General features: G+C 36.1%; 1 protein-coding gene across 6 annotated transcripts; it reads left to right on the top strand.

Moving 5' to 3' along the window:
- Positions 1 to 35: 35 nt before the first annotated feature.
- On the top strand, positions 36 to 27734 carry BRD9 (bromodomain containing 9). 6 transcript variants are annotated; one of them, XM_041459507.1, is made up of 17 exons: positions 36 to 144; positions 1060 to 1280; positions 2899 to 3031; positions 4710 to 4770; positions 5681 to 5825; positions 7744 to 7854; positions 8673 to 8785; positions 11765 to 11897; positions 14122 to 14197; positions 15517 to 15612; positions 16352 to 16484; positions 17269 to 17380; positions 19379 to 19417; positions 20484 to 20555; positions 21850 to 21952; positions 23709 to 23876; positions 24625 to 27734. In XM_041459507.1, the coding sequence occupies exons 1-17, from the start codon at positions 72 to 74 to the stop codon at positions 24723 to 24725; spliced, it is 1890 nt and encodes a 629-aa protein (XP_041315441.1). In that variant the 5' UTR covers positions 36 to 71; the 3' UTR covers positions 24726 to 27734. The 6 variants fall into 6 exon arrangements, with proteins under 6 accessions (XP_041315441.1, XP_041315440.1, XP_041315439.1 ...); XM_041459506.1 differs by having other exon boundaries at positions 8670 to 8785; XM_041459505.1 differs by having other exon boundaries at positions 8610 to 8785.
- Positions 27735 to 27923: the final 189 nt, after the last annotated feature.

Below are 27923 nucleotides of genomic sequence, written 5' to 3'. Positions count from 1 at the left end.
ATCTTCCTCCGCTGCGGGCGGGGGGGGCCGGCCGCCCCAGCGCTTCCGGCGGGGCCGGCTGCGGCTCCGCCATGGGGAAGAAGCACAAGAAGCACAAAGCCGAGAAGGCAGAATGGCGCTCGACCTCCGCCACCGCCTACAGCGGTAAGGGCCAGGGGTGCCTCTTTGTACCCGGGACGCGCCCTTCCCTTCCCCCGGCGCGGCTGTCGGCGGGCTCGGCGTCCCTGCGCGGGGTGGGGGGCCTGGGCAGCGAGAGCCCTCGCTCCGAGTGCCGGAGCTGCCGGCGGCGGGGGCGGCCCGAGGAACGCGGGGCGGGCGGTGGGGTGTGAGCCGGAGCGTCTCCGTGCTTCCCATGACCGCTCCTGAGAGGATCCGGTCGCTGCGGTGCTTGAGTGATGTTTAATTTCACCTTGCTCTGCAAGGACCTTGGGACTTTTTTAGGGGAGGCCGAAGAGCTGGTTTCTTACGTCTTGCAGGTTTGTGGAACATCACAACGTAAGACGTGCAGAACGACTGTTCGTTAGCTTGGATTTGTTAGCCTTAGCTTTTGTTTTTCTTTCCAAATGTATGGTGTATATTTTTGATTTGCAGCGAATTCTTATAAACAATAGTTCTAGAAGAAGCTTTGGAGCTGGGGTTGTTTATCCTGGAGAAAAGGAGGCTCAGGGGGGAGCACTGTCACTCTGCAGCTGCCTGAAAAGAGGCTGTAGCCAGGTGGGGATCGGTCTCTTCTCCCAGGCAACCAGAGACAGGACGAGAGGACATAGCCTCAAGATGCACTAGGGGAACTTCAGGTTGGACATTGGGAATTTCTTTACAAAAAAGGTGATTATGTATTAGAATGGGCTGCCCAGGGAGGTGCTGGAGTTACTGTCCCTAGAGGTGCTTAGGAAAAGACTGAATGTGACACTCAGTGCCATGGTGTAGTTGACTGGTAATGTTTGGTCATAGATTGGACTTGATCTCAGTGTCTTTTCTGACCTAATTGAGACTGATTCTGTAATTGTTGTGTGCTGTTAGCTCCTTGTGCATTTATTAATTTATTTTTTTTAAATTTAGATTATGTGGACAAGCCTTTGGAAAAACCCTTAAAGCTGGTTCTTAAAGTTGGAGGCAGTGAAGTCACTGAACTGTCTGGGTCAGGGCATGACTCTAGTTACTACGATGATAGATCAGATCATGAGCGAGAACGACATAAAGAAAAGAAGAAAAAAAAGAAGAAAAAGTCAGAGAAGGAAAAAGAAAAGCATCTCGATGATGAGGAAAGAAGAAAGAGAAAGGTAAGCTGTGATTTTTAGAATTCAGACACACCAGCCTTCATGCTTGCTTATCAGGTCTGAAATCTGGTGCAGAACTTTGTTTAAATCACTGTTACAAGAAGCTTGTTGTCTGGAGATAGCACTTCAGAAATGTAGAAACCCTTGTGTGTGAGTTGGTGTACTTCTGCCATTTAAAGGAGATACCTTTTGTGATGATTCTATGAACAAAGTAAAAGCTTCCTTCTTACAACTTTTTATTTTCCTTATTTATTTGCCTTGAATGAAAGTTTCTGTTTTTCAGTTGGATCTTTTGTGTTTTAGCCTGGTGACAGACATGCTGTCGTTTTAGTGAGGGTATTTTCAGCTTTTCAAATCCAGGCTGTTTATATTTTGGAGATCTGCCAGGTTACTGGACAGTGAAATTGATATGTTTACTCAAAACAGCTTCTGAACTCTTGAATACTGTGGTACATTACATCATTAGCTCTTTGAATAACCTGTGTGCTGGGCTTTGTGACTTTGTTAGTAGCAAGTAGGGTGGTCACCTTAGTTGTCTGTGTTGAACGTTGGGGAGAGTTTGTTTAAAATCAGCACTGAGGCATTGACAGCCCAATTACTTGTACAATTCAATTTTAAGAGTATTTGTTTTGTGTAATAATGGTTCTCTGACCTTTCTGCTTTTTTAATTCTCTCCTGTCATGCAGTTTTACTATTCTTGTGTGACAGGTTTTTTTGTGCTACTTTGTGTGCGTTTGTGGCTAACATCTATCAGTTCCAAGTAATACAAGCCTAACAAAAAAAATCATCAGGAAGCAATAGGTCTCATAGGATCGTTCAGAAGCTCTTAAATACAGCACAGAAAGTGCACAGTTTTCTTAGAACAGATGTTTCAGGCTGGGACTTGAAATGTAGCAAAACCAGCTGTCCTTCATACAAGATTTTGCAGTATCAATTGCCTTTACTGAGCTGTGGGATGGGGGTTGTTTGGATTTTTTTTTCACAGAACTTTATGATTAATACATTGAAAATAAGCTAATGGATAGATAAGTAATGAAACCATAGTCTAAGGAAGGTTAATGAAAATATGCTTTTCTGTGCAAATGGGGATAATGATTGTGGGAATTCAGGAATGACTTAGCTGTGCCTTTGCTTTGAAACTCAGGATGAGATCATTAATTGCCACCGCTGTTTTTTGTGGTTCTGTTGTTGGCTGAGTTGTCATATATTTTACTCATTTCTGTTTAATGTGGCAAACAACAAAAATACATTGATGAGAGTGAAGCCACAGATTGATCTTTACTCAATAGTAAGTTAACTTTCTTTGCTCTCTGGTGTAGCTTATTATCATGCAGTTTTACATATAAATAGCTTCAGAATTTGTCTTTTCAATAAACATGCAGGAATGATAGAACAATACTGTATCAAATACAAAGTAGCAAAAGATTAACAGTTTCAGTTGGAGAAAAAAATTGAAAAAGTGGTAGTGAAAATATACACAGTATTGTTTAAACTGTATTATGACTTGGATATTGAATGAATATTCCAAATTAAAAGCATCACTGTTTCTTACCTTTTGATGTGTGGGATTGCGCATTCCAAATACATCCCTCTAAAATATGTCTTCTCTCTGCTGTCCCAGGAAGAGAAAAAGAGGAAGAGGGAGAAGGAACAGTGTGACACTGAAGGAGAAACTGATGACTTTGATCCTGGGAAAAAGGTGGAGGTTGAACCTCCTCCAGATCGTCCTGTCAGAGCATGCAGAACTCAGCCAGGTGAACAGTGTGAAAGATTAAATTATTTTGGTTCTTTTTAAAAGCACACAAAACAAAGCTTTTGTCAAAGGTAAAATTTTCATGAAGATTTACTGAAATATAGAAACTTTACTTTTTCCAACATCCAGAACTTTCTGCTATCTGAAAAGTCAATATTCCTCTTGATGCTTCCATGTTTTGGTAGGTTTGTTTTCAGGTGACGGATGTTGCCGAGGACATCTGTCTCTGGCCTCTGTTTGTTGGCAGGATAAACCTCATTATAAAAATATTATTGCATATAGTGCTCCCCTAATTCCTTCTCCTTAGCATTTACACCATAGTGATCAGAATGTCTGAAACTAGGTTTCATTTAGTTCAAGGGAAAAAACTCCTGGAGACTTCTTAGGTGTTGTTTTTGTCTTTTTTTGTTTTCTAACCTATGTGGAGTTTTAGTATCTCTATTCTCTTGGAAATGAAGTTGTGATAGTGTATCTCTAAAGACTGTAGACACCACATACCAGCCCTGTTTTTCATTTACAAATCTTCTTTAATTCTTATCACCAGCCAAAATATTTGTCAGTTGTGTGTGGCAACTTCTGCATGTTTGATCCTTTCAGATTTTGCCTTGCTTTTTCTACCTGTAGCCATTGCTTGATAATTAAAATTCAGCATTGCTCAGTGGAAACCATTACTTTAGAGAATTTTCAATTACATCATGATCTCATTTATACATAAGCCTGAAAATGGAACCTAGTAGCAAAAAATTGTGTCATTAGGAATATTGTGAGTCTTGTCTTTGGAATACTGCCCTTTGACTAGTCAGGTAGTCCTGAGGAATTTTATAATTGTGATCACACATTAAATTGAGGAATAGTGACCATCAGCTGTCAAGGTAACTGAAATTTTCAGGTTAGAGTTTTATGTCTCTGGGTAGTCAGGAGCCTTAAAAACTGACAAGATGAAAACTATTCCCGTTATTATTCTCTTTTCATCTGGTTGTAAAATGGTATTGGAAAGCATATAAATTACCGGACCCATTCTGTTTAAGGAAGGAAGTGTCTTTCCTCTATCATGGAGAGTTGGATTTTCAATTCTTGATGCTTCATTAGTATTTCAAACGTCACTTAAAGCCAGTCTCTCTGAAGTAACAGGTCATTAACATGCAGTGTTTCTTGTATGATCTGTACAGGAAGTGAAATTGTAATTGTTACCTCTCTTGCCAGTAAATCTGCATCTGTTTGTCACTCTGTGATTGAAAGGCTTACAGAATTGCATGGGGTTTATGGTGAAGAGACCATGAAAATTGCACTGTGAACATGTTGTAAGAATACGGATTTCCCAACTACAGTATTTGAGCAACCAAGTCACTTTTTCTGCAGAAATATATAATGTAATTATTTTAATCTTATTAATGCATATTCTTAGAGCTGCTAAACTTAGCACTACATCTGACTTAATGGGTACTAGGTTTTAACGTGATAAGAAAAAAGCTCAAAAAATAAAGGAAGAAGAAATAGGTACTGTGTGCTTAGGTATCTGATGTGCTTCTGCTTTGAGATCTATGTTCATACATTTGGCTTCAGATCAGTACAAGCTGTACTTGTAGTAAGATTTCCTCTGGTACTTACATTTTTAAACAAAAAAATACACGCATATGTGGTTTCATTGCACTTATCTGGGTTTTCATCTCAAAATGCAGCTGAAAATGAGAGCACACCAATCCAGCAATTACTGGAACACTTCCTTCGCCAGCTTCAAAGGTAGTAAATGTTTTTGTATCTTCAGCTTCAGTGTTGGCCGTGTCTGGTGCATATGTGTTACTTGGCAACTTCTTATGCTGGTTTTCTGTTTGAAAGTAGTGTCTGGTGACTGACTGTAAGATATTTGTTAACCTTTGCAACCATGTCAAACCTGTTTGTTTTTAAAGATAAGTTGAGGATAATTATTACTAAGTTTGTAGTTCTAGCATTGGGCAGGGAAATAAGTGTTTTGGGCAAATTATACATTGCCATTATAAATTTATTAAATATTAATGACTTAGTTTTAGGATTAAAAGCCAGTTATAACTCTACATTACTTAAAAAGATTGGACCGTTTTAGTTAAATTTTGTTTTATTCACTGTCCACTGTCAGATACAAAGCAAATTTAGACCTGGTTACTTGTTAATCTTCTAAATTGAGAGAGGCTTTTTATTTTATTGTTTTCTTAAACTTGCACCTCATGTTTAAAAAAAACATTCCTTTTTTATTTCATATGAATAAGCTGAATCTGGAACTAATTTAAAAAATTAAGCATTGTAGACTTGAGGAACAAGAAGGATTGAGCTTTTTTCCTCTATGAAGCCAGAAGACCAAGTTGAAGTGTAGAGACATACAAGAATTAATTAAGAAATACAAGAACTAGCTTGAATTGATCATTTGTTCATTGGATTAAATTGAAAGACATTTTTAATGGAAATTTTCAAGAATTTCTTTTTGAATTAAGTCTACATATGTGAAATCACAATGCTCTCCTTTACCAGGAAATTTTTCTAACATGCATCTGTTTTATGAGAATGTTTTTAGTGGGTTTTGTTTTTTTAGTAGTACTATTGTGTTATTAATGTGATGCAAAAGTAAAGATTGTTGTGTTTGCTGCTGTAAATCTAAATTTATTGGTTTTATTTTTAGGAAAGATCCTCATGGGTTTTTTGCTTTTCCTGTAACGGATGCCATTGCTCCTGGATATTCCATGATAATAAAACACCCTATGGATTTTGGTACGATGAAGGAAAAAATTGCAGCAAATGAATACAAATCAGTCACTGAATTCAAGGTGAATTAATAAAAGATTTAGATATTTCACAACTAGTAAGAAACTGAAGATTCTTTTTAACTGTAGAAGCCTTTGTTACATTAATTAATGCTATTTTTTTTCAGAACTGAGCATTTTTGCATAATCAGTGTGTTATAAATAATCTGTCAGATTCTACTACAATCTTCTATAAATTACTATGGAAACCAAGAAGATCTTCTAAAGTTCTGTGGAATTTATGCTGCTAAACTTCAACAGGAGTAAGATTATCACAAAGACTTAAACCACTGAGCTCTTTTTTTTTTTTTGGTCCTTTTTTTTAATCTAGACCTTGTTAGATTGATTTAAATGTAATTTGGACCCATCTGCAAGAAACCTTTGGATATACTGGAGCATCTTGTATACGAGTAAATAGCAACATATTTTTTATCTTTAATTATTCTGATTTTCCTACAACTTCATTTGAAATTGTCTTGTGACAGAAACTTACTTGGCAAGTTTATTTGCAGCTTAACTTAGTTATTAATCATATTGTTATTGCTGTAAAAATTTATTAGATATATTGTGGTTTTACAGACAGTGCAGCAAGAAATGTTTTCATAGTATTGCTAGTATCCTGAAGGAGAAGAGTTTTCCTTAACTGATTTGTGAAGGTCATGAATTATTAGCAGCTTTTGGAATTGCTTTTTCCTAGACTGATGTTGATATGACGGTAGCCTCAGCAAGAGAGCATTGGCTTGTTTCTCAGGGTTAATCTCTATTTTTGAAAGGTCTGGCAAGGTGAGCAAAGAATGGTTTACATTGCTTACAGATGCTTTGACAAAGATTATTACTCTGTTTTGTTAAATAAGCCATAGAGATTTATAGGAAATAGTGAGAAAGATTTCATGATAGCATTGCCATCAGCAATGCCTTCAGGTCTCTAAATTCTGTCTTGCTGTATTGTCTTATTCAACAGCTTAAAAGTGAAGTTTGGGTGGGAGTTCTGTCATTGTTAAGTAACAGGCAAGGTTGCAGTATTGAAACTGGTGGGATAGGAGCCTGAAAAAAATTGCAGTATTTTTAGACTGACATTCTTTTTTCCTCAAGGACTTAGCTTCTGCTGATAGTTGGAAGAATGATAAAAGTTTGCTTAAAGTCTGCCCATGTTAGAGCGAAAAAGGAATTGGACTCCCTTTCTAGGTACATGAGGGTACCTAATTACACAGAGCTACAGAACCATAACCTTAATACAGAAATGAAATTTGTAGGTTTTTAACCTCTGAAACAAAGTCTGCTCAAAAGGTTACCTGTCTGATATAGCTAGCTGAGGCTAGTCACAAGACAATAAATAATCTAAGAGTAGAGTCTGAAAGAACTCTGTCTTGCATTTAAAAGAGGGACAGTTTCTGCAGAACACTCATTTGTTTTGCTTCAGAAAAAAAAGGGCCTGCTTCAATGCTTCAAAGTTGGGCAAGCAGAAGACTGGCTGTTTCTACAGCACTTGAAAGGCCATCACTGGAAGTGTAGCTTACATGCACTTCTTTGTCTGCTTCCTGGCCCATAGTTTGCTCATCCATGTCACCTTCTCAGTTTTTGTCTTTGCGATGGTCTTGGTAATTGGAGGCAGAGGGCTTATAATGCTGTAAAAAGTCACCTTGGTAGCTCGGTACAGTGTTTGAGCCACTTAGTCCATTTGGTCCACTTGGTTAAGAAGAAGATGTTATATTTGGCATTCAGGAAAGAGAGTGTTTTTTATAACCAAAAGCCAGTTCTGAAGGAAACTGAGCATCTTGGGAGAGGCTCAGACCTTTGCAATTCTGTTTTTGGCTTGTGTTCATGAGCCTGCTCCTAGAATATTACTGTGTTCTTCAAAGAGATGCCAAGAGGGAGTGGTATCTTCCAGTCATTTAACAAAGGACCTGAAATGTTTACAGTTCTTTTGTTTTGTATTTTACAGGCCGATTTTAAACTGATGTGTGATAATGCAATGACTTACAACAGACCAGATACTGTTTACTACAAGCTAGCCAAGAAGATACTGCACACAGGCTTTAAGATGATGAGCAAAGTAAGAGACCTATTAAAAACAAAAAGCAGAAACTTTGGGGGTTTTTATGTTACCATACTTAAAAGGAACAAAATAACAATGGTAAATGTTGTTTCATCCATCTGTGATGAATTACAGCAGTGCCAGTTAGTGCTGCTGTATTTAAGGGCTTGATGGCATTTTTGTTATAACCCAGTAATTTTTATTTATTTCTCCACATTACCTGCACTACTGAAGTGTTTAAGAGCTTCTTTCAGTGGAAGCAGTTAGAATTCACATATATTGGACTCTACTGAAAAATCCTACTTCTGGCTGAAACTTTGGAAGCAAGATCTCATTTAAGTTTTATTTCTGTGTAAACAAGAAAGCACTACTTTTTGAAGGTGTTGGCTGTCGGGGAGTTTTCAGAGGTGTCACAAATACTTTTTATTCAGATACAGTTGTTGGCTTGTCAAATTAAAGTTTTTTGTGAGCTGCTCTGTGTGTGCACGTGTGTGTGTGTGTGCGCATGTGTTACAGCGATGGTAAGTTTTCTGTAAAATAGTTGATTTTGCATATGCAGTTTGTTTGTTTGTTTGTTCTCTCTTGATAGTTGGGCTGCAGAAATTCTGATGCCATGCTACCATGACCAAATCATGTTGCATCGCCATTGGAAACGAGACATTAAGAACAAAATAAGGCCATGGCCATTCCCATCCCATCCCATCCCATTATCATAGCATCTTGGCTATGAGGGAAAGGTTAAGTCCCTGCCGCTCTGTCCTTTCTGATTCTAGGAACGGCTGTTAGCTTTGAAGCGCAGCATGTCGTTTATGCAGGACATGGATTTTTCTCAGCAGGCAGCTCTTTTGGGTGATGAAGACACAGCAGTTGAAGAGCCTGTTCCTGAAGTTGTTCCTGTACAAGCAGAGACTACCAAGAAATCCAAAAAGCAAAATAAAGAAGTTATTAGGTAAAGGTTTTAATGGGCATGCTTACTCGTTTGTTGCGGCTTGTGTAGTTTTACACAGCAGGAAAGAACTGAGGAAAAAAACTCAGGATTTTTCCTTGAGGTCCATAGCATAAATGGGCAATTTTATTGAATTTTATTTGGTTTTTTATAGAACTTGCTTAATAACCCAGTGATTCCTAACTTGAAGCAAACAATTAAAAAAATGACTGCATATTCTTTCAGACGCTTAAAATTAATATCTATAGAGATATTTTCATTCTTCATTATATCTATATTAAATAATGAGTGGTTTCTTCTCATGATGGTTTAAAATGTTATTTTGGATATAGCTACAAATACCTTTTGCATTTTGTCCCTTTTTTTCCTTTCCTAAAGTAGTCTCATCAAAATGTAAGATGTTCTTCCCAGGAGGGCAAAATGGCCCCAGATCAGTGAGTAATTTTATTTAACTTTAACTTGTCTGGCAGGTTATGGATATTATTACAGGAGATTATTTCCTTCAACAATTTCTGGAGCAGATGATGGCATCTCCCCAGTGAAATCTTATTAAGCTTCTTGGTAAAATACATTGCTAGTGCAATAGTAATCCTCCAGCTAATAGGTACCCCCATGTCACAAATTCATATTTTTATAACTAAAATCTAATGTTAATAATTTTTTTAAATCTGAATTTAGTCAATTTATTTTATGAGATTTTAACAGAAACCATGATATACAAGCAACTTATATTATTCAGTGTTCTTGCATAGGCATCCAAAGATAGACTATGAATTTAAATTGTAAAGCATTAGATTAGCTGGAATTTTATGGGGAAAAATATTGCAACAGAGCATCACTAGTCATATTGTAAATAGTCTGATCATGTAGATATGTTCTACAGGTTTCTTTTTAAATCTTCAAAGTAAAAAAAGTGAAATATACCTTGTTTCATGTTTTTTTAAAAGTGAGCTTTAGAGTTCTCATCAGCCACTTTTCATTTTTTACACTTCCAGCATTTTTGTAATCCTTACTGCTGACGGAAGAAGTAGTATTCTAATTTAGGGTTTTTTTGGAAATAGAAGACTGCAACATGTATCTTCATAAATAATTTTAAACAGTAATTATCTGTGGTGGAAGCTATTCTGATTATAACACAGAGAAACTAATCTGTTCCTGTATCATAGAGAATTGAGAAGGTATAATTTGTCCTTTGTTTAATGGGTTGTGGATAGAAGTCAACTGAAAGCACCTTTTTGTAAACAAGTCTTGAGAGGGAGGTGCTTTGGTTTTTTATTTTCCTATTTTTTTAGAAGATGCAATAATTTGGTTTGTGTGGTGTCCAGCATTAATTCTTGCATAAACTCAGCCACAGGAGTAACTTTGTCACAGAACAAGAAATTGAGACTGCCATCTACATCTAACATACAGATCAGACAGTTAAAAATTATGACCTTTAGTTTTATCCTGGTACCAGTTATCAGCAATCAGATGTAGCATAAATCTACTTTTCTGTTCTTCTCAATATCTATGTAATTTTAGTAGTTGAAATTAGGTTTTTACTAAGTAACGTGAACTTGTAAATACTTGTATTTTTGCATCTGTAGAATTGATACTGTATTTTTTGATGGACAATAAGACCCTTAGAGGGGAAAATCAAACCTAATAGCAGATATTTTTGCCTTCATATTTCATGTTTACAAACAGAGAAGGAGTTGAAGTCAGTGTTTGCAAAGTGTTAAAGCAGCTTAGACCTCTATATAGAGGAAAAAGTGACTTGATCACTTGAACATCCTAATGTTTAAATAGTTTTTGAAATTTTTTTTTAGGATGTTACAATCTTCTGAATGTTTTTTCAAAATTCTTGTCCTTCAAGTATTCTGTAGTGTGCGATAGAAGGTGCCAGTTGAGGAGTTTCCTGCTGTGTACACCCTTTCTTAAAGTTTCAGTGAAACAAAATAGTATAACACGTTTGTCTCGTAATAGTATGATCCTGTGATGTTTTTATTGTCTTTAATAGCAAAACTTACTTGTGTATCGGATCTGAATCTCTATACAGAGAGAAATTCTTAGCTAAGCAAATGGAAGAAGATAACCCAGGAGAGAGAAATGGATTTGGTGTGAGGAGATGCTCTACCCAGTACCTAAGGTGTTTGGCCCTAGTGTTTAATGTCCATATAATGCCCTGAAATACTTTGATGTACAACATTTATTTTATGTATAAAATATAATGAAGACTGCCATATTCTATGATATCTTCACACTTCTCTTTATAGTATTACCTTTTTCTGATTTTATGTGATAGCTATGTCCTGTTCAAGCCTTGGGTATGCTTAATTGCTACGATTTTATTGGTTTGGAGCTCTAATGAAAACGGATCTACTGAAAGATAAATGTTAAATTCTGTAATTTCAGTTACAAGCAGTTTTGTGATTGATACAGATTAGGAATGATAATTGCCAATACTAAAAACATAGAAATTAAAGGACTCCCTTTTAGACTGGGAGTTGTGTCCTACTTCTGCAAGCAGCTATATGACATAATCATCATAAATGCAGGCTCTTGGGTTTTTTCTCTGATAAGCAACAGTTTCTCTCATTACATAATTTATTTTCTGCGTCTTCCTGTTTGTAATTTTTGAAAATAGTGTATATGTGCATGTGGGAGACTAAGGATGCATACAGCATTCACCTTGTATTAATGCCAGCTTTACTTCCAATCTCTGTTTTGTGCTTCATTTTATACTTAATTTTCATCAGGATACAAAAATAATTAAAATTTTGAAGTTAGTAGTTTGGTAGTTCACAGCTTCTGCTGCAAAACTTCATAATATGATTATAATGATTATATGATTATAGTGATTATAATTCTACTTAAATGCTGAAGTAGACTGACACTGGGAAGAAGAGTGGGACTGATTGTTCTATTAAGCAAAGCCGGAATTCAGCCCTTTGTTTTGTTTTAGCTTTTAATTGCTACAGCTTCTCTTCTTCTCTTTTTTAGCTGCATTTTTGAACCTGAGGGGAATGCATGCAGCCTGACAGACAGCACTGCTGAAGAACATGTCCTGGCACTAGTGGAACATGCAGCAGATGAAGCTCGGGATAGGATCAATCGATATCTACCCAACAGCAAGGTCTGCTGCACATGGCAGTTTGCAGTTCCAGTTTGTGCCTGACTCTTGAATGCTTTGTTTCATGTTAGGAAACAGGCTTTACCGTTAGGCTGCCTGGGACTGGAGCATCTGGGATGTATGTTCTGTGTGGCATACTGATGCTGCTGTTGTCTATCTTTAGTTGCCACTGAAAGCCACAGTAGGGGGTCCTAAGTGGATCTCAGGTTCTATCTTTGGAAATTCACTTGCAGGAAACTATGAAATGGTGTTCCATCTTGAATTGCAGCCCTTAGCATTGAAAGTGATTAAAATAACATTATACTTCTCTTACTGTTGCAACCTCAAAAAAAGCAAACTACAGCATAGGTTGAAGGGCTATTAGGATTCCCCTCCCCTCCCTTCCCCTCCAGGAATTAACATTTTTAGTGTTAAATTACTGTTTTTAATGAGGAGAGTCTGTAAACTTGTAGTTTTGTATTTACAAGTAGTAGCTGTCAACTGTAGCATGAGTACTAAATATACAGATCTTTTATTTACTAGGTTTAGATAGCAAGTTTTCCAGTTCTGAATTTGATGCTGATGTTATTCCACGTATTTGGGTTTTATGCTCTTCCAAGGACAAGCTTGGTGATGTTGTTGGTGCAGTTTTCTCTGAAGAATCAAGTTTTTTAGCTGTGGGTTTTTCAGCTCTGTGATAATAGTGGTGGATTCCTTAATTGCCTTGTGCTAGGATTGGAGTTGTGCTAGGATTAGGATTGTGCTAGGATTAGGCATTCGCTACAAATCTGTACTGAGATACATTTACTCTCTTTCCCTTGAATTTTATGGAGTCTTATTCCCACCTTTGCTGCCATTTCTCATCTTTCACTCTGGTGGTCAGTGCAGTCGAGAAAAGAATCAGGATGTGTCCACATCCTGCATTTTCCACCGCTTTAAAAATTATTGCAGAAGAAACTTTACTTTGAAGTAAAAGTGGTGTTGTGTCTTCAAACTTAAATGTCCATTTCTTGGGCAATGGCCCTGATTATGCAGTCAATTTAGGCTCAAATGGATTATGAAATAAAACTGCAAAGAGTAGTGGGTGAAGGCTTAGTTTCAATATATTTCTGTTTCTTTGGATAATGAGAAGACTTGCTAGAATTGAAGTCTGTTTGAAACCTCCAAAGTAAGAGTGGCTTTTTAAATCTCTTCAAAGCAATACTATTGACTGATGCAGTCAGTTTTGCACTGTTCAAGGAAGTTTCTCAAGGTGTGCAGCTCTTAGTTGATAAGGCTGTTAAGTCAGCTTGACAGCTCCACTGCATGTCCCACTGAATCTAGGTAGCACTGGCATGTTCTTGGAATTCAGCTATTGCTAACTTCTGCCATCACTTCAAGATACTGTTCTTGTTCACTCTCTTTCCAGGACCTCTGTTTTTATTGTATGCCTATATTAGATTTGGCCTCCTGTATGGAGAGAGTTTTAAACTTTTTCAGATGGGGGGGGATATAAAAGAAAATTGGAGAGATTTGTTGTTCATTTCCTCAGAAGCATTTACTAATATTTTTGTAGGGAGACAACAGTTTTCATTTTCCCTTTATATTGAGAGGTTACAGTGGTTTTTTTCTCAATTCATGTGTAGTTAGTTTCTGACATTAGCTTTGCTTGTTGCATCAGATCTGGCTCTTAACTTTTTAGACCCTGGTGTGCTCTGTTGTCTTTCACATCTGTCTTTAGCATTGTGCTTGTCTGCTTCAGTAGGTCTGTCACAGCACTTCTTCCTCTTGAAGAATTTGTTAGTATGTTAATAAAAGTACTTCTCATTAGAGAAAGTTGTGGGTGAGACATGAAAACAAACAGTTCAATCTATATTTGAAAATAAGAGGTGACTTTGTTTGTGGATAACTGCTTCTAAAAAGAATGTGTGTTCTGGACTTTGCAGTCAGAAAGGCTGGTTCCATGCTAATGACAATGGAATTGGGTTTGTCTTGGGTGAAAACTTTACATCTCACTTAGAAAGATTAATAGGGCATTGTATATATGATGTGTGAGCTTCTCCTCCTAAGTCTTCTGTTCTGAAACACTTGCTAAGTGGTGTTGAATCATTGTGACCCAAGGTTCTCTGTATGAAAAAGGGAATATCAAAGTGCAGTACAATATAGCTAAAAATGCTTTTTATAGTTTTCTCTGTAAGTGGGCAGATCCTTCTTTGAGTGTGACCAGTTTTGAATGATTCCTTCTGTATCTCTCTGGTTCTGTTCACAGATTGGTTATCTGAAAAAAAATGGAGATGGAACTTTATTATTTAGTGTAGTAAATTCATCTGATCCAGAAGCAGAAGGTAAAAGCCATACTTTTTCAAGCAAGCATTTCTTGTCTTGAATGTTCTAACAGATTTTGAAATCTTAACTTTAGATACAGATCCTGTGTAGCATAGATGAGTTTTAAAATTGTTTTTAATTTTTCAAAAATTTTTATTCTTTTCATTAATTATTTCCCAAACCATTTTCCCAAACACCCCAAAGGTATTTCTGTTTGCCTTCTTTTCGCTCTTCATTTGCTTTGTTTTACTGATGCCAATAGTGAGAAAATAAAATAATATCTCCTTATAAGCACTTACACATTGCTACAACTTTATAAAGAGCTTGGAAGACAAGCTTTTACTGCAAGTACACTGTAGTATTAATACCTAATGACAAAAGATGAATGAAGATGCTGCAATACTGTGTAAATGTGCAATGCACAGATGCAAATGTAGAATAATCTTTTACCTCTTTATTACCTAATTTCAATCATTAGCTAAATTTCAGTTTTAAGTTTGTGAGATTTTGTTCAATTTTTTTTCTTTAGTTCCTTGATATTTTCTCCTTTTTATGGGTTTTTTTTTTTGTTCTGTTACTATTATGTTATTTATATTGTTTTATTGTTTTATGCTTTCCCTTTGCTTTAATTTCAAGCTCAAGATGCTGAAGTATTGAAAATTCGTAATGAATAAAATGCCATAATTTTTTGGAGTGTCATGTTGACTTAGCACTTCCTTCTCTGCACCTTATGAGATTAGATTTTTTTCACAGCTTTCCTCTTGTTTCACTGATGAATATATGAATGCTTCTGACATTAATCACATTGAGAGACGCAAGCCTGCTAAATTCTTTTTCATCTGGTAGTAAATTTTTCTGGAATGAAATTGAGCATTTTGGCTGCTATCATGCCTATAACCTATTTCTAAAAAAAAATATTATTTAATGCCTCTGAAATTATGCCACTGAAAATTTAAAGAGTGATGGTAATGGATTTCTATAAACAAACAACTACTTAGTGAACATAAGAGAGAGTGCAAAAGACTGCTTTTATCACTTTAGTAATATCTGGAAGGTTTGTGAATCAGCTACTAAAATAATTACAGATTCTGCTGTATACTTTAAAGGTGAAATAACTTAAGTAAGCCATAGATCTTGTGAATTACATGGAAGCATATTTATAGCTTGTGGTTGAAATTTAAAGGAGAGCCTGAATTAGTGTACCTACCCTTAATGTATAGTTTAAAAAACATTTAGTCTTTAGGTTAATTACAGCTCTAAAACAGCAAATTCTAATTATTTGTCATAAATTGTAAATGTGAAATGCTTTTCTAAGCCTTCTTTTAAATCAAATTGTTAGAGGAAGAAACTCACCCAGTGGATCTGAGTTCACTGTCAAGCAAATTATTACCTGGCTTCACTACACTGGGCTTCAAAGATGAACGAAGAAATAAAGGTAATTACCAAAGACCATGCTTTAACTTTGTGTTTATTAAATGTTCAAGCAATTACTTGATATAAAATAATTTCAGTTTATACTGTGAAAGTTCACTTGGTTATTTTTATAATATAATAATTCCATTAACAGCAGAATGCAGCTTATATTAAATGGAATATTTTTCTTATTAAACGTATATTAATTAGTAGTTTATGTATTAATATTTTACTTTAGTGTTATAGCCACACTAGAAGATTTCCAATAATGGTAGTCCATTTCCTCTGGGGGAAATAGTTTTTCATAGTAATTGCACTTACGGTTGAAAAACAACTTCCAGTCGTGCATTTTGCAACATATGAAAAGATTTTGCAGACTGTGGATTTTTTTTTCCTGGTATTATTGACAGTTTTTGATAGTTTCTAATCTGCTGTCCAGAAAGTGGCTGGCAACTAACATGTAGATGGACACAAAATGTAGAAATATAAAAGGGAATGTGACTGTAAACCTTTTTCTTCTCGGAGTGGGGTGGATAACTTAATTCTTGATTTTTCAGTAGTATAAGTATGTTTGTTTATATGGTTAAAATAGTGCTGATTCTAGAGTCTGGAAGTGTCCTTGAGACACTGCTCTTGCTTTCAGTTGGAGGAAAAAATGGCACTTTCTGTATCTGTTTCAGAAAATACAATCTTTTTTTTTTTTTTCCCAAGTGATCTTTGACACTTGTGTTAATCATTTGTTGTGTCTTTTATCTGTGTAGTAACCTTTCTTACCAGTGCCAATACAGCACCTTCCTTGCAAAACAACTCTATATTTCATGATCTGAAACCAGATGAGATGGAGCTCCTATACTCAGCATATGGTGACGAAACTGGGATCCAGTGTGCCTTAAGGTAAGTTCTTCCTTATTAGGAAGGTTAACTTCTCATAGCAATTTTTTGCAAAGCAATTTAAGCTGGATCCCAACTAAAAGCCTCCAAATCCTGACTTTTTTCTAAAACTTATTTTTAAAATAAATCACTATAAAATTTGAAGCTAGTTTTCATTCTTCTTGGTTTGGTGGGTTTTTTTGGTTGTTTGTTTGCTTTTGGATTTTTGGATGTGGGGAAAGTTTTAGGGGGTTTTCCCATTTGACCTTTTAAGCTATTCTCTTTTATTACAGGGTTGTTATGGATCTTGTTATTAGGGTCTTCAACCATAGTATATTATAGGTTGCCACACATTTAGTCTTACCCAGCAGTAAATAATTTCAAAAGGAAAGTAATATATTTCAGTGGCTTTAAAAAAATGACGTTTTTCAGTGGGTTTCAAAAGGGTTAATGCTACTTGAAAATAAAAATGCCATTTATCATTAAATTGTTGATCTTGGAGGGAAAGAAATAGTCTCAAGCTTTTTATCTTTTGTGTTTTGTTTTTAACCCACTACCCTACCATCAATGATAGTTCAGGACAAAATTTGCTGGTACTTGTGAAAAATAAATTATAAATCTGCTTTGCTACTGAAGTAAAAGAAAAAGCTCTATGTCCTGGTGACCTTAATTGCTTTCCTGTAAGCAATAAAGCGTTAAAGGAAAAAGAAAATGTCAGTGTAACAGTATATTTGGGAAAACATTTTAAGTTGAAGTAGTTTTTATGAAAGTAAATGCTTTCTGTAATGCTTATCTCCATTCCCGCTAGCTTACAAGAATTTGTGAAGGATGCTGGAAGTTACAGCAAGAAAATAGTTGATGATCTTCTGGACCAGATCACTAGTGGTGACCATTCCAAGACTATTTATCAGCTAAAGCAGGTGTGTCCTGGGTGCACTGAAGTGTCACAAATTCATCAGAATAAGAATGAACCTACTGGCTTTTTAATACTGTGTGAGATGCTTTGTTTTCCACTGCCAGTTTAAGCCATGCAAACCTAGCTGTTCAAGCAACCATAAATCAAATTAGAGACTGAATAATCAATGAAGGAGGAATCCTTTTCTCTGGCTAGGTCAGTTCTCCAACGTGGTTCACTGTGTGACTGTGGAAAGGAAGAGACAGGAGATGCAGCATAGCAGGGTCCAACCAACAGGATGGAGTTTGGGCAGCCTTGTCACTCAATGTCATGACTTACATACAGACTTCTGAGTTATATTGCACTCCTTTTGTTAAAGTTTTGGGATTTTTCTTAATTGAAAAGCAAAATATATTTCTCATGTGTTGAGGACTCCTCATGTGTGGAGACACGAGGCTTGATTTCATGCTTCTCAGAAGGTTAGTTTATTATTTTATGATATATATTATATTAAAATACTACATTAAAGCTATACTAAAAGAAAAGAGAGAAAAAGATCATCAGAAGGCTTGAAAGAACAAGAATAGAATGCATAACAAAATCTTGTGACTGCTCACAGCCTCGACACATGATTGGTTATCAATTGAAAACAATCCACATGGACTAATGGAAGATGCACCTGTTGCATTCCACAGCAGCAGACAGTTATTGTTTACATTTCTTTCCTGAGGCACTCAGCTCCTCAGGAGGGAAAAATCCTAGCAAAGGATTTTTCATAAAATATCATAGCTGCACTTATGGAAGGATTAGTTATTTGGAACATGGAAGTAAAGTTTAAAAATAGAGTAATTTCCACTGTACCAGGTGTCTGTTACCCCCCAGTGCTAAATTTTACATTCATTCATGTAGCATGTCTACAGGGAAAGCTTTTAACTTATTTCCAAAAGCACTTTCCTGAAGAGACGCATACTAAGATTGGAGAAGAGAGTTTTCTCAGAAATGTGTATGGTTCTAGTGAGAATGTTTGCATTTCCAAGACAAAATAAACTAAAAAAATTGCAAATTTTCTGAAGATAAATTTCATGTTATCTTCACTTTGAAAGACAGTCTTAGGTTGAAATAATTGTCTGCTATTTAAAATGCTAACACTCTGAAAGACTGAAGAATAAAGAAAGGGAGGCAGGGTGGGAAGATGGAAAGTACTTAGGCTTCCTGACATGGTGGAAATGAGATTATGCTACATCTTTGCAGAGTTAGAAGTGGAGTAGGGTGGGTGGTGTTTGGAAATAAGGTGACAATGGAGTGAAAAACATTGACGGTCCTTTAGAATTTTCTGGGTGTTTTTTCCCTACGGAAAAAGATGGTACATAGAACAGGAAGAAATGTAAAGGATTAGTTTAAAAAGTTAAAACCCAATATTTTGAATACTCTTCTTCATATAGAAATGTGTGTATGCAACATAGTCAACTTAGCATTAAAATAAAATGTGCCTTTGCCTTTTACCATGTTTTTCTATGAATGTCATTCCAGGTGAGAATTTCTGAGGACCTTCCGAGTGGTCAATGGCTATTTGCACTTGAAAATGCTGTTTAGTTGTGACATATATGGATATACATTGCTTTTACACAATTACATGTGTTTCAGTGATCATACACATAGTGTTCTATGCTTAAGCATTTTGTACTGCTGCATTTGAATAAGAATTAGTATCTCTGGAAGTACAACCTCTAAGGATTTGTGATCAGAAGTTACTGAAGTAATGACGAACATACTGCATTTGAATATAAAGTTTATGAGCAGAAGAAATAGTATAAGGGAACTCAAAGATTAGTTAAAATGCATAATATTAAAATATTTGAGAACGGCAACTGTTGCATTCTAATTATGTTACAGATATGTGAAAAAGTTAGCTGCCTCTAGCCTCCTTTTGTGTGTGGTTTGAATATACTTAAGATTAATAGCTTAAGAAAGATGTCTTTCTCATGTGTTCAATATAAGCAGTTATGGTATTCTTTCATTCCAGAGGCGAAACATCCCAGTAAAACCACTGGATGAAGTTAAAGTAAGTTATGCTAATACTCTGTTTGTTTGGGGTTTTTAACAGGGAAAAGTGTTTTAGCATTTAAAGTAGAGAAAGTTACATTCTCTGAGCTTGCAATATTCCAGGTCTTTATTTTATTTAATATGCCTTTGTTCTGTATGGTAATGCAGAAAAGATTGATAAATGGAGTATATGAAAAAGGAGAGGCTTTAGGTTATTCCTGGAGAGGCTGTCCTGGTTAGTTACAAATTGTTGGCATGACTGCATATGATTGCCCTAAAGAAGAGCTGGTCTTTAGTTTTTTGTGAAGGTTCTACTCAAACATCACAGGATGGCCCAGAACCTCATTGTGGAAAACCAATAAATTACACAAATATTCTCAGGGAACATCCTTAGTAAATATAAGTATTGGTTTTTACCAATATTACTGAATGGGACGTGCCTTGGCTTGTCTGGCCGCTGCTGCTGAACCAAATAGCAACTGTGGTGTTTTTACCCCAGAGACACTGGCTAGCTATGAGTCACATAGGGCACACTGGGACAAGTCCAGGCATGCCCAAGCTCTGGTGGCAGTGGGATAGAGCGTCCTCTCTCATAGGGTCTGTTCCCCAGCTTTCCCTGATGGAGAAGCTTTAAGGCGAATAGTGAAGGATGGAGTCGGTCCTGATGGAGGGTTTTAATCCAGAGTTTTTATTCTGGGCTGCACGGCCCCTGAATGTAGCAACAGCTCCACCAGGACTCTCAACTGCGTGGTGTGCCATCCTTTTACCCTGGGGAGATGGGGAGGGGGGGAACCCAAGGACCACCAATCCGGTATGGGGGGAGGGGGTCTCAGGTGAGAAGGACACCTGGATGGGCCAATGGCCCCCCAGGGGATGGAGAGCATCCTTTGAATCTGCCAATCACTTGACACCCTTCTGGAATTTCTGGGTTGATGGACAGTATTTGGCTGAGGTCAGGGAGGGGGAAAGGAGAGGTGATTGACACACTTGGGGAAAGACTGGGGTAACGGAGGCGAGTCATGACATCACACCACAACATATAAGCTATGAAATGCTAAGATGTAAAGTATTTCTTTGTTATTTAGGTTCTGCCAGTTCTTATAAAAGAAGAACACAAGTTGCGCAATACCTGTCTGGATTCTTCCAAACAGATTATGGTAAAATGGCTGGAGGATAGGGGAGGGAAACAACAGGGAAAAAAACAGAAAGAGAAAAGTAGTATTGAGACATTATTTCGTTTCAGTGCACAATCTGAGGTAGAATATTAAAATTACATTATCTGGAATAAGGTTGCAATACTGAAAATGAATTCTCTGATATTTAGTCTGTTTCTATTTGTGGCTTTATTGTTCTTCAGCTTATTTCAGCATGCATAACTAAGTCTCAGAGGCAGAAAGATCACATGGGAATCTGAAAAAGATACTTGATCTGCTGATCGATATTTGAGGTTCAGCCTGCTGTAAAATTGGAAAACACCCCATTAATATTAATCAGTTTTATCATATCCATTGAAAATGTCTGTTAGAAAGTATGGGTAAATGATGCGTATCTTATGCTTTTACAGCTACTAATCAAATCTTTCTTTAAGTGGTACTGGTTTTATCTTGCAAATTATTTGTGACAACAGAAGATATGCGCTACATTCCATGCAATTCACAATTTGCAATTCACATAAAAATTATATGGATCACATTATAGCAGCTAAAAAAATTAATCATAGTTCTATAAATATTCCTTATGTTTTGTGGGAAGGTGTGGATTTCTCTAGAAGGTGATTGGTTATTTCATGTAAGTGCTAGGTTTCATTTTCATATTTCTAAAAGATAATATCTGGTTGTATGTTTACCTGAGTGTCTCATTTCTCCTGCTGGATCAGGCATCCTCAGAGATTTCCCTTAGAACAGGTTTTGATGCTTAGTGATTCTGATTTCTTCCTTTGTGCCATTACATTAGCAATATTGTAGTGAGTGTGGAAAGAAAGGGAGTTGCAGAGTGTAGGCTGTATTTCATTATCCAGATATATAGGAAAAATACCAGAGCGGCAAGTTCCAGCTGATACTGTGAAGAAGGAGGCACACTGTATGAAAAATTTCAATAAATCCAATGTTCACATATGGAGAAGATGAGGGACACTGGCATTACTTCCACCTGCTAGGGTTCTGCCATGAGACATGGATGAATTGAGTGTGTAATTAAGTTTCAGCAGTCCTGGATCATGAGATAAAAGACTTGGACTACTGTGCACATCCCTAGCCATTCATGTAACTAGTCTGTCCAGGAATCTTTTTGAGCTGTCTCTGAATTTCAGGTTAGGCAAGATGGTTGTGGATGCTCCAGTCTCAGATGCTGAGATAACACTTCTGAGAGAATGGATTTGTGCATTAAAATTTGTGAAGTTAACATCACAGCTTGTCACTCTTGCTAATCTTTCTGTTTCTTGTATTTTAATAGATTGGAGAATCTGCTGGAGACAGTAACACTTCTGACTTGGACTTTCTCTCTATGAAGCCATATTCAGATGTATCTCTTGATATTTCTATGCTAAGTTCGTTAGGTAAGTAGCTAAATATACAAGACATCAGTTATGATTTAGTTGTACCATTTAGAGCAAATGATAGCAGGGTTTGCTAAGACTAAAAAAAGGGTTTGAAAAGTAGTAATAAGTATATATTTGACTGTGGTAAAAGTCTAGGGCTGATAAATGGAACCTTGCTCTGTTTTTCCTTTGAGACATCCATATGTTATACAAGCTAACTTTTTCTGTACAACTGAAAAAAACAAAGTATTTGTACCTCACTATTTTGATAGCTTTGCTTGTGTTTCTTGTGTTCATAGTAATATAAATTTTAAGAACCAGTGTGAAGCTTTCACTCAGAAATTATGTTGCTTCATATAATGTCTTTTAAAATAACTTGGGAATTAGGTAAGTATGTGAAACCTGATCATATTGCTACTTGGAATATCCCAAAACAAAAGTGGGAAGAAACTTCTGGCGCTGGATAGACTTTATCTTCAGTTGTGTGAAAGAATTTGGATACTGTTTCAAATACATGCCTTTGATAGTTATCCTGTAATTACAACAACAAATATTGTTACCATTTCTGCAGGCAGCTGACCTAGTCAAATGTCTTCAAAAATGTCATCCAAGCAAACAACTTGCTTATGTTTTAAGGTACTTTTAGTTCTGAATGTGAAGTAGGTCAAGCCATCTATTATAAAACACAACCAAACTAATTGAAGGCCTAAAGGGAAAAAAGATTTCTACAAATTTCTCACATAGGTGCAGTTTGAAAAGCAATTGTAAGCTCTGATTATGCTGTCTCACTTTAATTTTATTGCAGTTCAGTAAAAATGAATAAATATCCATTTTATAGATCATGTTTAGACATATCAGTCTTACTATAAATTTCATGCGCTACTGAAAGCTGCTTATATTTTCTTCTTTGGCCTTTCTGTAAATAATCATACTGCTAGATTAGTTGGCTTCCAGAGAGAGTTTATTAAATTGCTTCCTATTGTAATATTTGCAAAATTAACATTTAAGAAAGAGAAGGGAAGAAGTTTATCTTTCTGTTTAAAGTTGAGGGAATTTTTTTAGGTCTTCATATGAAAGAATAGCATATATTGGCCCATACATCCAGTTCTTTCCAATTTCACAATTTAATTTGACTTACTATAAAATTAATGTAGCTGGAGAAGATACAGAACCTTAGAACCTTCTGTGATGCGGATATCTTTGCCTCCATAGATTTCATGTTCTGTTTTAACTGTATTTTGAGTTAGATATTTAAATGAACTGCTTGCTGACTGTTTTGCCACAAACTATATGTGTTATTTACTGTGAGGATGGTGAGGCACTGACACAGTTGTGTCAGTTGTGTGTTCCCCATCCCTGGAAGTGCTCAAGGTCAGGTTGAATGGGGCTTTGAGCAACGTGGTCTGGTGAAAAGTGTCTCTGCCCATGGCAGGGGGGGTGGAATGAGATGGCCTTTAAGGTCCCTTCCAACCCAGGCCAGTCTGTCCATATCTGGCATTTCTCAGCTAAGGGAGACAAATTAAACTCTTACAGTTGTTTAGATACTGGGTCAGTTCAGTTTCAGTCATTTCCTTGTGACACTTTCCTTTATCTTGCAGTACTGCACAGGTCTGCAGCTGTTGCTTTTTAGAAGTGCGAGGGAAATGCAAGATTGAGGTAATTTGGGTATAGACAATGCTTGTGTTACTTAAGTTTAGAACTTTTTTATAGTGTCTTGGTAATTCATGAGTCAATGTACATGTGCTAATTACGGGTTTTGATTGGTGGCTTTTAGGAAAAGTGAAGAAGGAGCTTGATCATGATGATAACCATCTACATCTAGACGAAACAACTAAACTGCTTCAGGACCTTCATGAAGCTCAGGCTGACAGAGTGGGATCCCGGCCGTCATCCAATTTGAGCTCCCTCTCCAATACCTCTGAAAGAGACCAACATCATCTTGGTAAAGTTAGCTGTGTCACACAAGTTCCAGTACTAGTGCTCTATTTGAAATTGATTTAAACTTACATTGTAATTTATATAAATCTTGTGGGAAACTACTCTGATAAAACGGTTTGCTGACCGTTTTAATTTTTAAATATGCCTGGCAGAGATAACTAACAAGACATTCTTTGAACCTCCAAAACTAAGACCACTAATTGTAATTTCCTATTTTTTGATTAGATGTGATTGAAGTAATTGTGAAGTAAATTGATAATTCAATGGCAAATTCCTATAGGCACTTGCATTTGATGCCGTCAGGTACACTAAGAAGTATATAATGATTACTTTTACTTCAGCGTAGTTGTGTGCAGCAAATAACGAGTGGGATTCTACAACAGCATTTCATTGTCAACTCTAAAATTCAGTGATAAGATGGGATGATAGCATAATATACTGCTTAATTTGGTGCCATTTCTGAGAAGGCAGAAGATGTTGGATGCATGATACTCAGTTGCATTTTGTATAATTAACTCAGAATAATCAACTCAGTAATAGCATAATAATTACTATTCCAAAAATTATCTAAATTACTAAGAATCTTTGGATTTCTTTTTCATAATCTCCTGTTTAAATACCATTTAGATGTCTGTCTTACTTTAACAGTCTAAAAGGAACATGTGAAATAACCATCCTGTTTATATGTATAAATATCTCTTAATTTTTTTCTGCACTTTTAAAGTTTTTATTTTTTTCCCCACATTCAACAGGAAGCCCCTCTCATCTGAGTGTTGGAGAACAGCAAGACATGGTTCATGATCCCTATGAATTTCTTCAGTCTCCAGAAACCTCAACTGCTACTAGTAACTAATCTGACATGTACTATATTTATTTTGTATTTTAAATGTATTATGTTTTTATAAAGTTTTTGTCCATGACAGAAACTGCATTTTTGTCCTCTTTTCTATGAGGATTGCTGTATAATATTATCATGTATACAGGATTAAACAAGCAAACATATAAAAACCCCAACCCCAAACTAATTAGTGCATCAAGTTGTTAGCAATGTACCAAGAACTGCTTTCATTTTGTTTGTTAAGGGAGGGTGTTATTTACTGGTGTGTGAATCTTGACTGAAAAGCAGCAAATAATGTGTTAGAAAAATTTATATTTTATAGACACTGAAAAGTGATAATTTTCCCAGAATCAGAGAATTTTGCCAGAATCATGGCAACCGTCATTAAATATTTGCAGTACAAATTATCAACTAGTTCTGTAGATAATTGTTCTGTTATCTACTGTTCAGGTTAAGACCTGAACATCTCCAAGGAAGATCAAAGAACTGCATGAACTGGGATCATTATTGTGTTTTCCATCTCCAAATGCTAATAATCTGTAGAAATTGTTTTTAACATTTCCCCATATTTTAAAATCTTTTTTTAATCACTTCAGAGAGCATTTAATTGAGAGTAACAGTACTTGGTAGTTCCAGTAGAATGCTCATTTACTAAACTTTGATCCTGGATTTGAAAAAGATGAATGTTTTTGTGATCTCTTGTATCTTGGAACACAAAGAAAAGATAATACTTGTATTTTTTAATATGATGTGTATATCTCATAGGGTGAAAAAATACTAGATAAGGTGTGCTTTTCAATAATTCCCAAATAAAACTTTTATAATACATCAATACTGAAACTGAGGGGTTTTGTACTATTGCTGTTTGCAAGCAGACAAATGTTATTAATTTACATTATTTTGTAAATATTAGTAAAAATAGAAAAGCAGTTTTGATGTATAGCAAATCTGTTGTTCTTGCCAGGGAGAAGTTTGCTTCCTTATATTAAGTCTGAAATACTAAAGAGTTTTGGGTTGAATTCATGTGCTGCTTTGAAAGATTAATTTCATCATGCCACATGTAGCTATAAACAAAAAAACCCTTTTAGTTTTAGTAACCTCAGTTTTTAGGAACCATGAGGGAAGTCAGGTAACTGATAGTGAAGTCTTGATAAAGTCTAAATAGGAAGATCGTTTCGTTCCAATTGGGAGTGCTGAAGAAAGAACATGGCAAGGTTTTTGTGTCTGGGAGTTGTTAGGAATGTGTGTGGCACTGTGCTTGGGCTCCTTTGCTGCTCCTGCATTCTCATGCATCATGACTGTGGGTTCTGGGAAGTGACATGGATGATCTGCTGCCCTGTGGCAGTGTTCTTGGCAAGGATTTGCACAGATACACAGCCTTGTGTCGGTTTGCACCTTCCCAAAATTATTTCAATTGAAAATGTCTTTAAATCTAACATGCTTTTGATCTCTAGTAAGTCTGATTTCTCATACAGTAAATATAAATTGATTCCTGTAATAAGACTCTAAATTTTAGTTACAGTTGGTGAGGAAATCTTTATTGAAACACTTGCTGTTAAATTGCCTGCCTTAGCTCTTGAATAAAATTCCACAGGAGAATGTTTAAAATCTCTCTAGAGGAACGTGCTGGTTTTTTCTGGTTTTTGTTTGAACTGCAGTGTTTACTACTGAAAACTGAAATAATGTGCAGTATTTTATTTGATACCTTCACCTTGGATTTCAGGCAGAATGCATTCAAACTCTGTGAAATTCTGTAGATCAGCCTTTATGAGCTCCATGAGCTGATTGTATAAAAAGCTGGATGTTGTTTGCATCATTACTGTACCAGAGAGCACTTTGTGCCTGAGGAAGGTTTGCTTATTTATTCAGCCTATCTGGCCCTTAAGCAATGTTAGTTATGCACAGCAATCTTCAACTGCTGTTCCATGGGTGCTGGACAATCCCTTCACTAGGCCTACTGCCTGCATTCCCCAGGGGAAAAAATGCTTTTAGGACAAAACTTCTTCCTAGAAGCAAATATAAAAGTTTTTGCCGTGGTGCCTTCTCAAAAGTGGCAGACATTGACTTGTAAGCTGGTTGCCGAATGTACTGAGACCCATGATTAGGTTCACTAAATGCCACAAGAAAGTTTTCATGTTTCTTTGAGAAATCTCATTCTTCTAAATTTTATACAATGATTGGACTCTTCAGTTTGCAGTCTCTGGTAAAAAAATGCTAAAATTTTAAAGTAAGTGGTTGAAGTAATGTCTTTCAGTCACTTGTGTGTCACAGTGCATTTTTACTGATTCTTGTGCTAAAACAGAATCTCTTGCTCCTCTTCGTTGTTGGTGTATGTGCCTATGCTTGTCCCAGTGGTACACTGTTGCATCTTCCAAATTATTCTGGTTTGTTTGAAAAAAAGCCTTAAGAAGAAATCTGCCTGTCCTTTCCTTAACTGAAGGGTAAAAAAATCCCTAAGCCGTGTCTTATTTGCTCTTGTCTCTGCAGGTGGTAAGTTCACATACACAGAAAAGCTTTGAACTAACCAGTAAAGGCCTCTAATTTTATGGTCCTATTTAAATACTAAGACTTTTAAAAACTTTATTTAGTTCTTTAAGTTTATATAACACATATCATTATTTATTTAATCCAAGATAAACACCATTCCTTTCTAGGTGTTTGATAGATATTTCCTGTTTGGTTCATTTGGGAGACGACTCTGTGTCTGTGGCACCCTGTTCAACTCTGTAATACATAACATGTAACATGTTCTAGCTAGGTGGCACCATATGTCAGTAAAGTTTATGTGAGTTCCCATTGGTTGGAATATGCTGCCGTTGAAATAGAGGGGAAATTCCTAGGCTGTTTTGTAAAATCAATCCAGGGTTTCTATAAAAAACTGAGAAAATTAAATGCATTTTTTCAATTTTTCCCTCTAATAACTGTTATATGAAAAAGTGTATTGTGCTAAGGATGTAAGCAATGTTAAAAAAACCTTAGATCTGCTCTTCCACAATGTAGAAATACATCAATGAAAATGTAAAATGGTCTAAATAATTGTGATTATTCTTTTCTCTTTTGTATGTCTATCATCAAGCTCTGGTTTTAGCACAGTCATCTTCAGTGGCAGCAAAGGGAATGTTGAGACTGTATTGCACACGTAGCAAACATCTTTGTAAAAAAGGATTCAACATGGAGCAACTTTATTCCACTCTCAGAGATACACAAGTACAG

This window comes from Pyrgilauda ruficollis, unplaced genomic scaffold (genome assembly GCF_017590135.1).
Source record: "Pyrgilauda ruficollis isolate IOZ18807 unplaced genomic scaffold, ASM1759013v1 scaffold137, whole genome shotgun sequence".
In the NCBI taxonomy this organism is placed as follows: Eukaryota; Metazoa; Chordata; class Aves; order Passeriformes; family Passeridae; genus Pyrgilauda; species Pyrgilauda ruficollis.
Note: the sequence above shows the minus strand (reverse complement) of the source record. Positions and strands in the feature narration are given on the sequence as shown.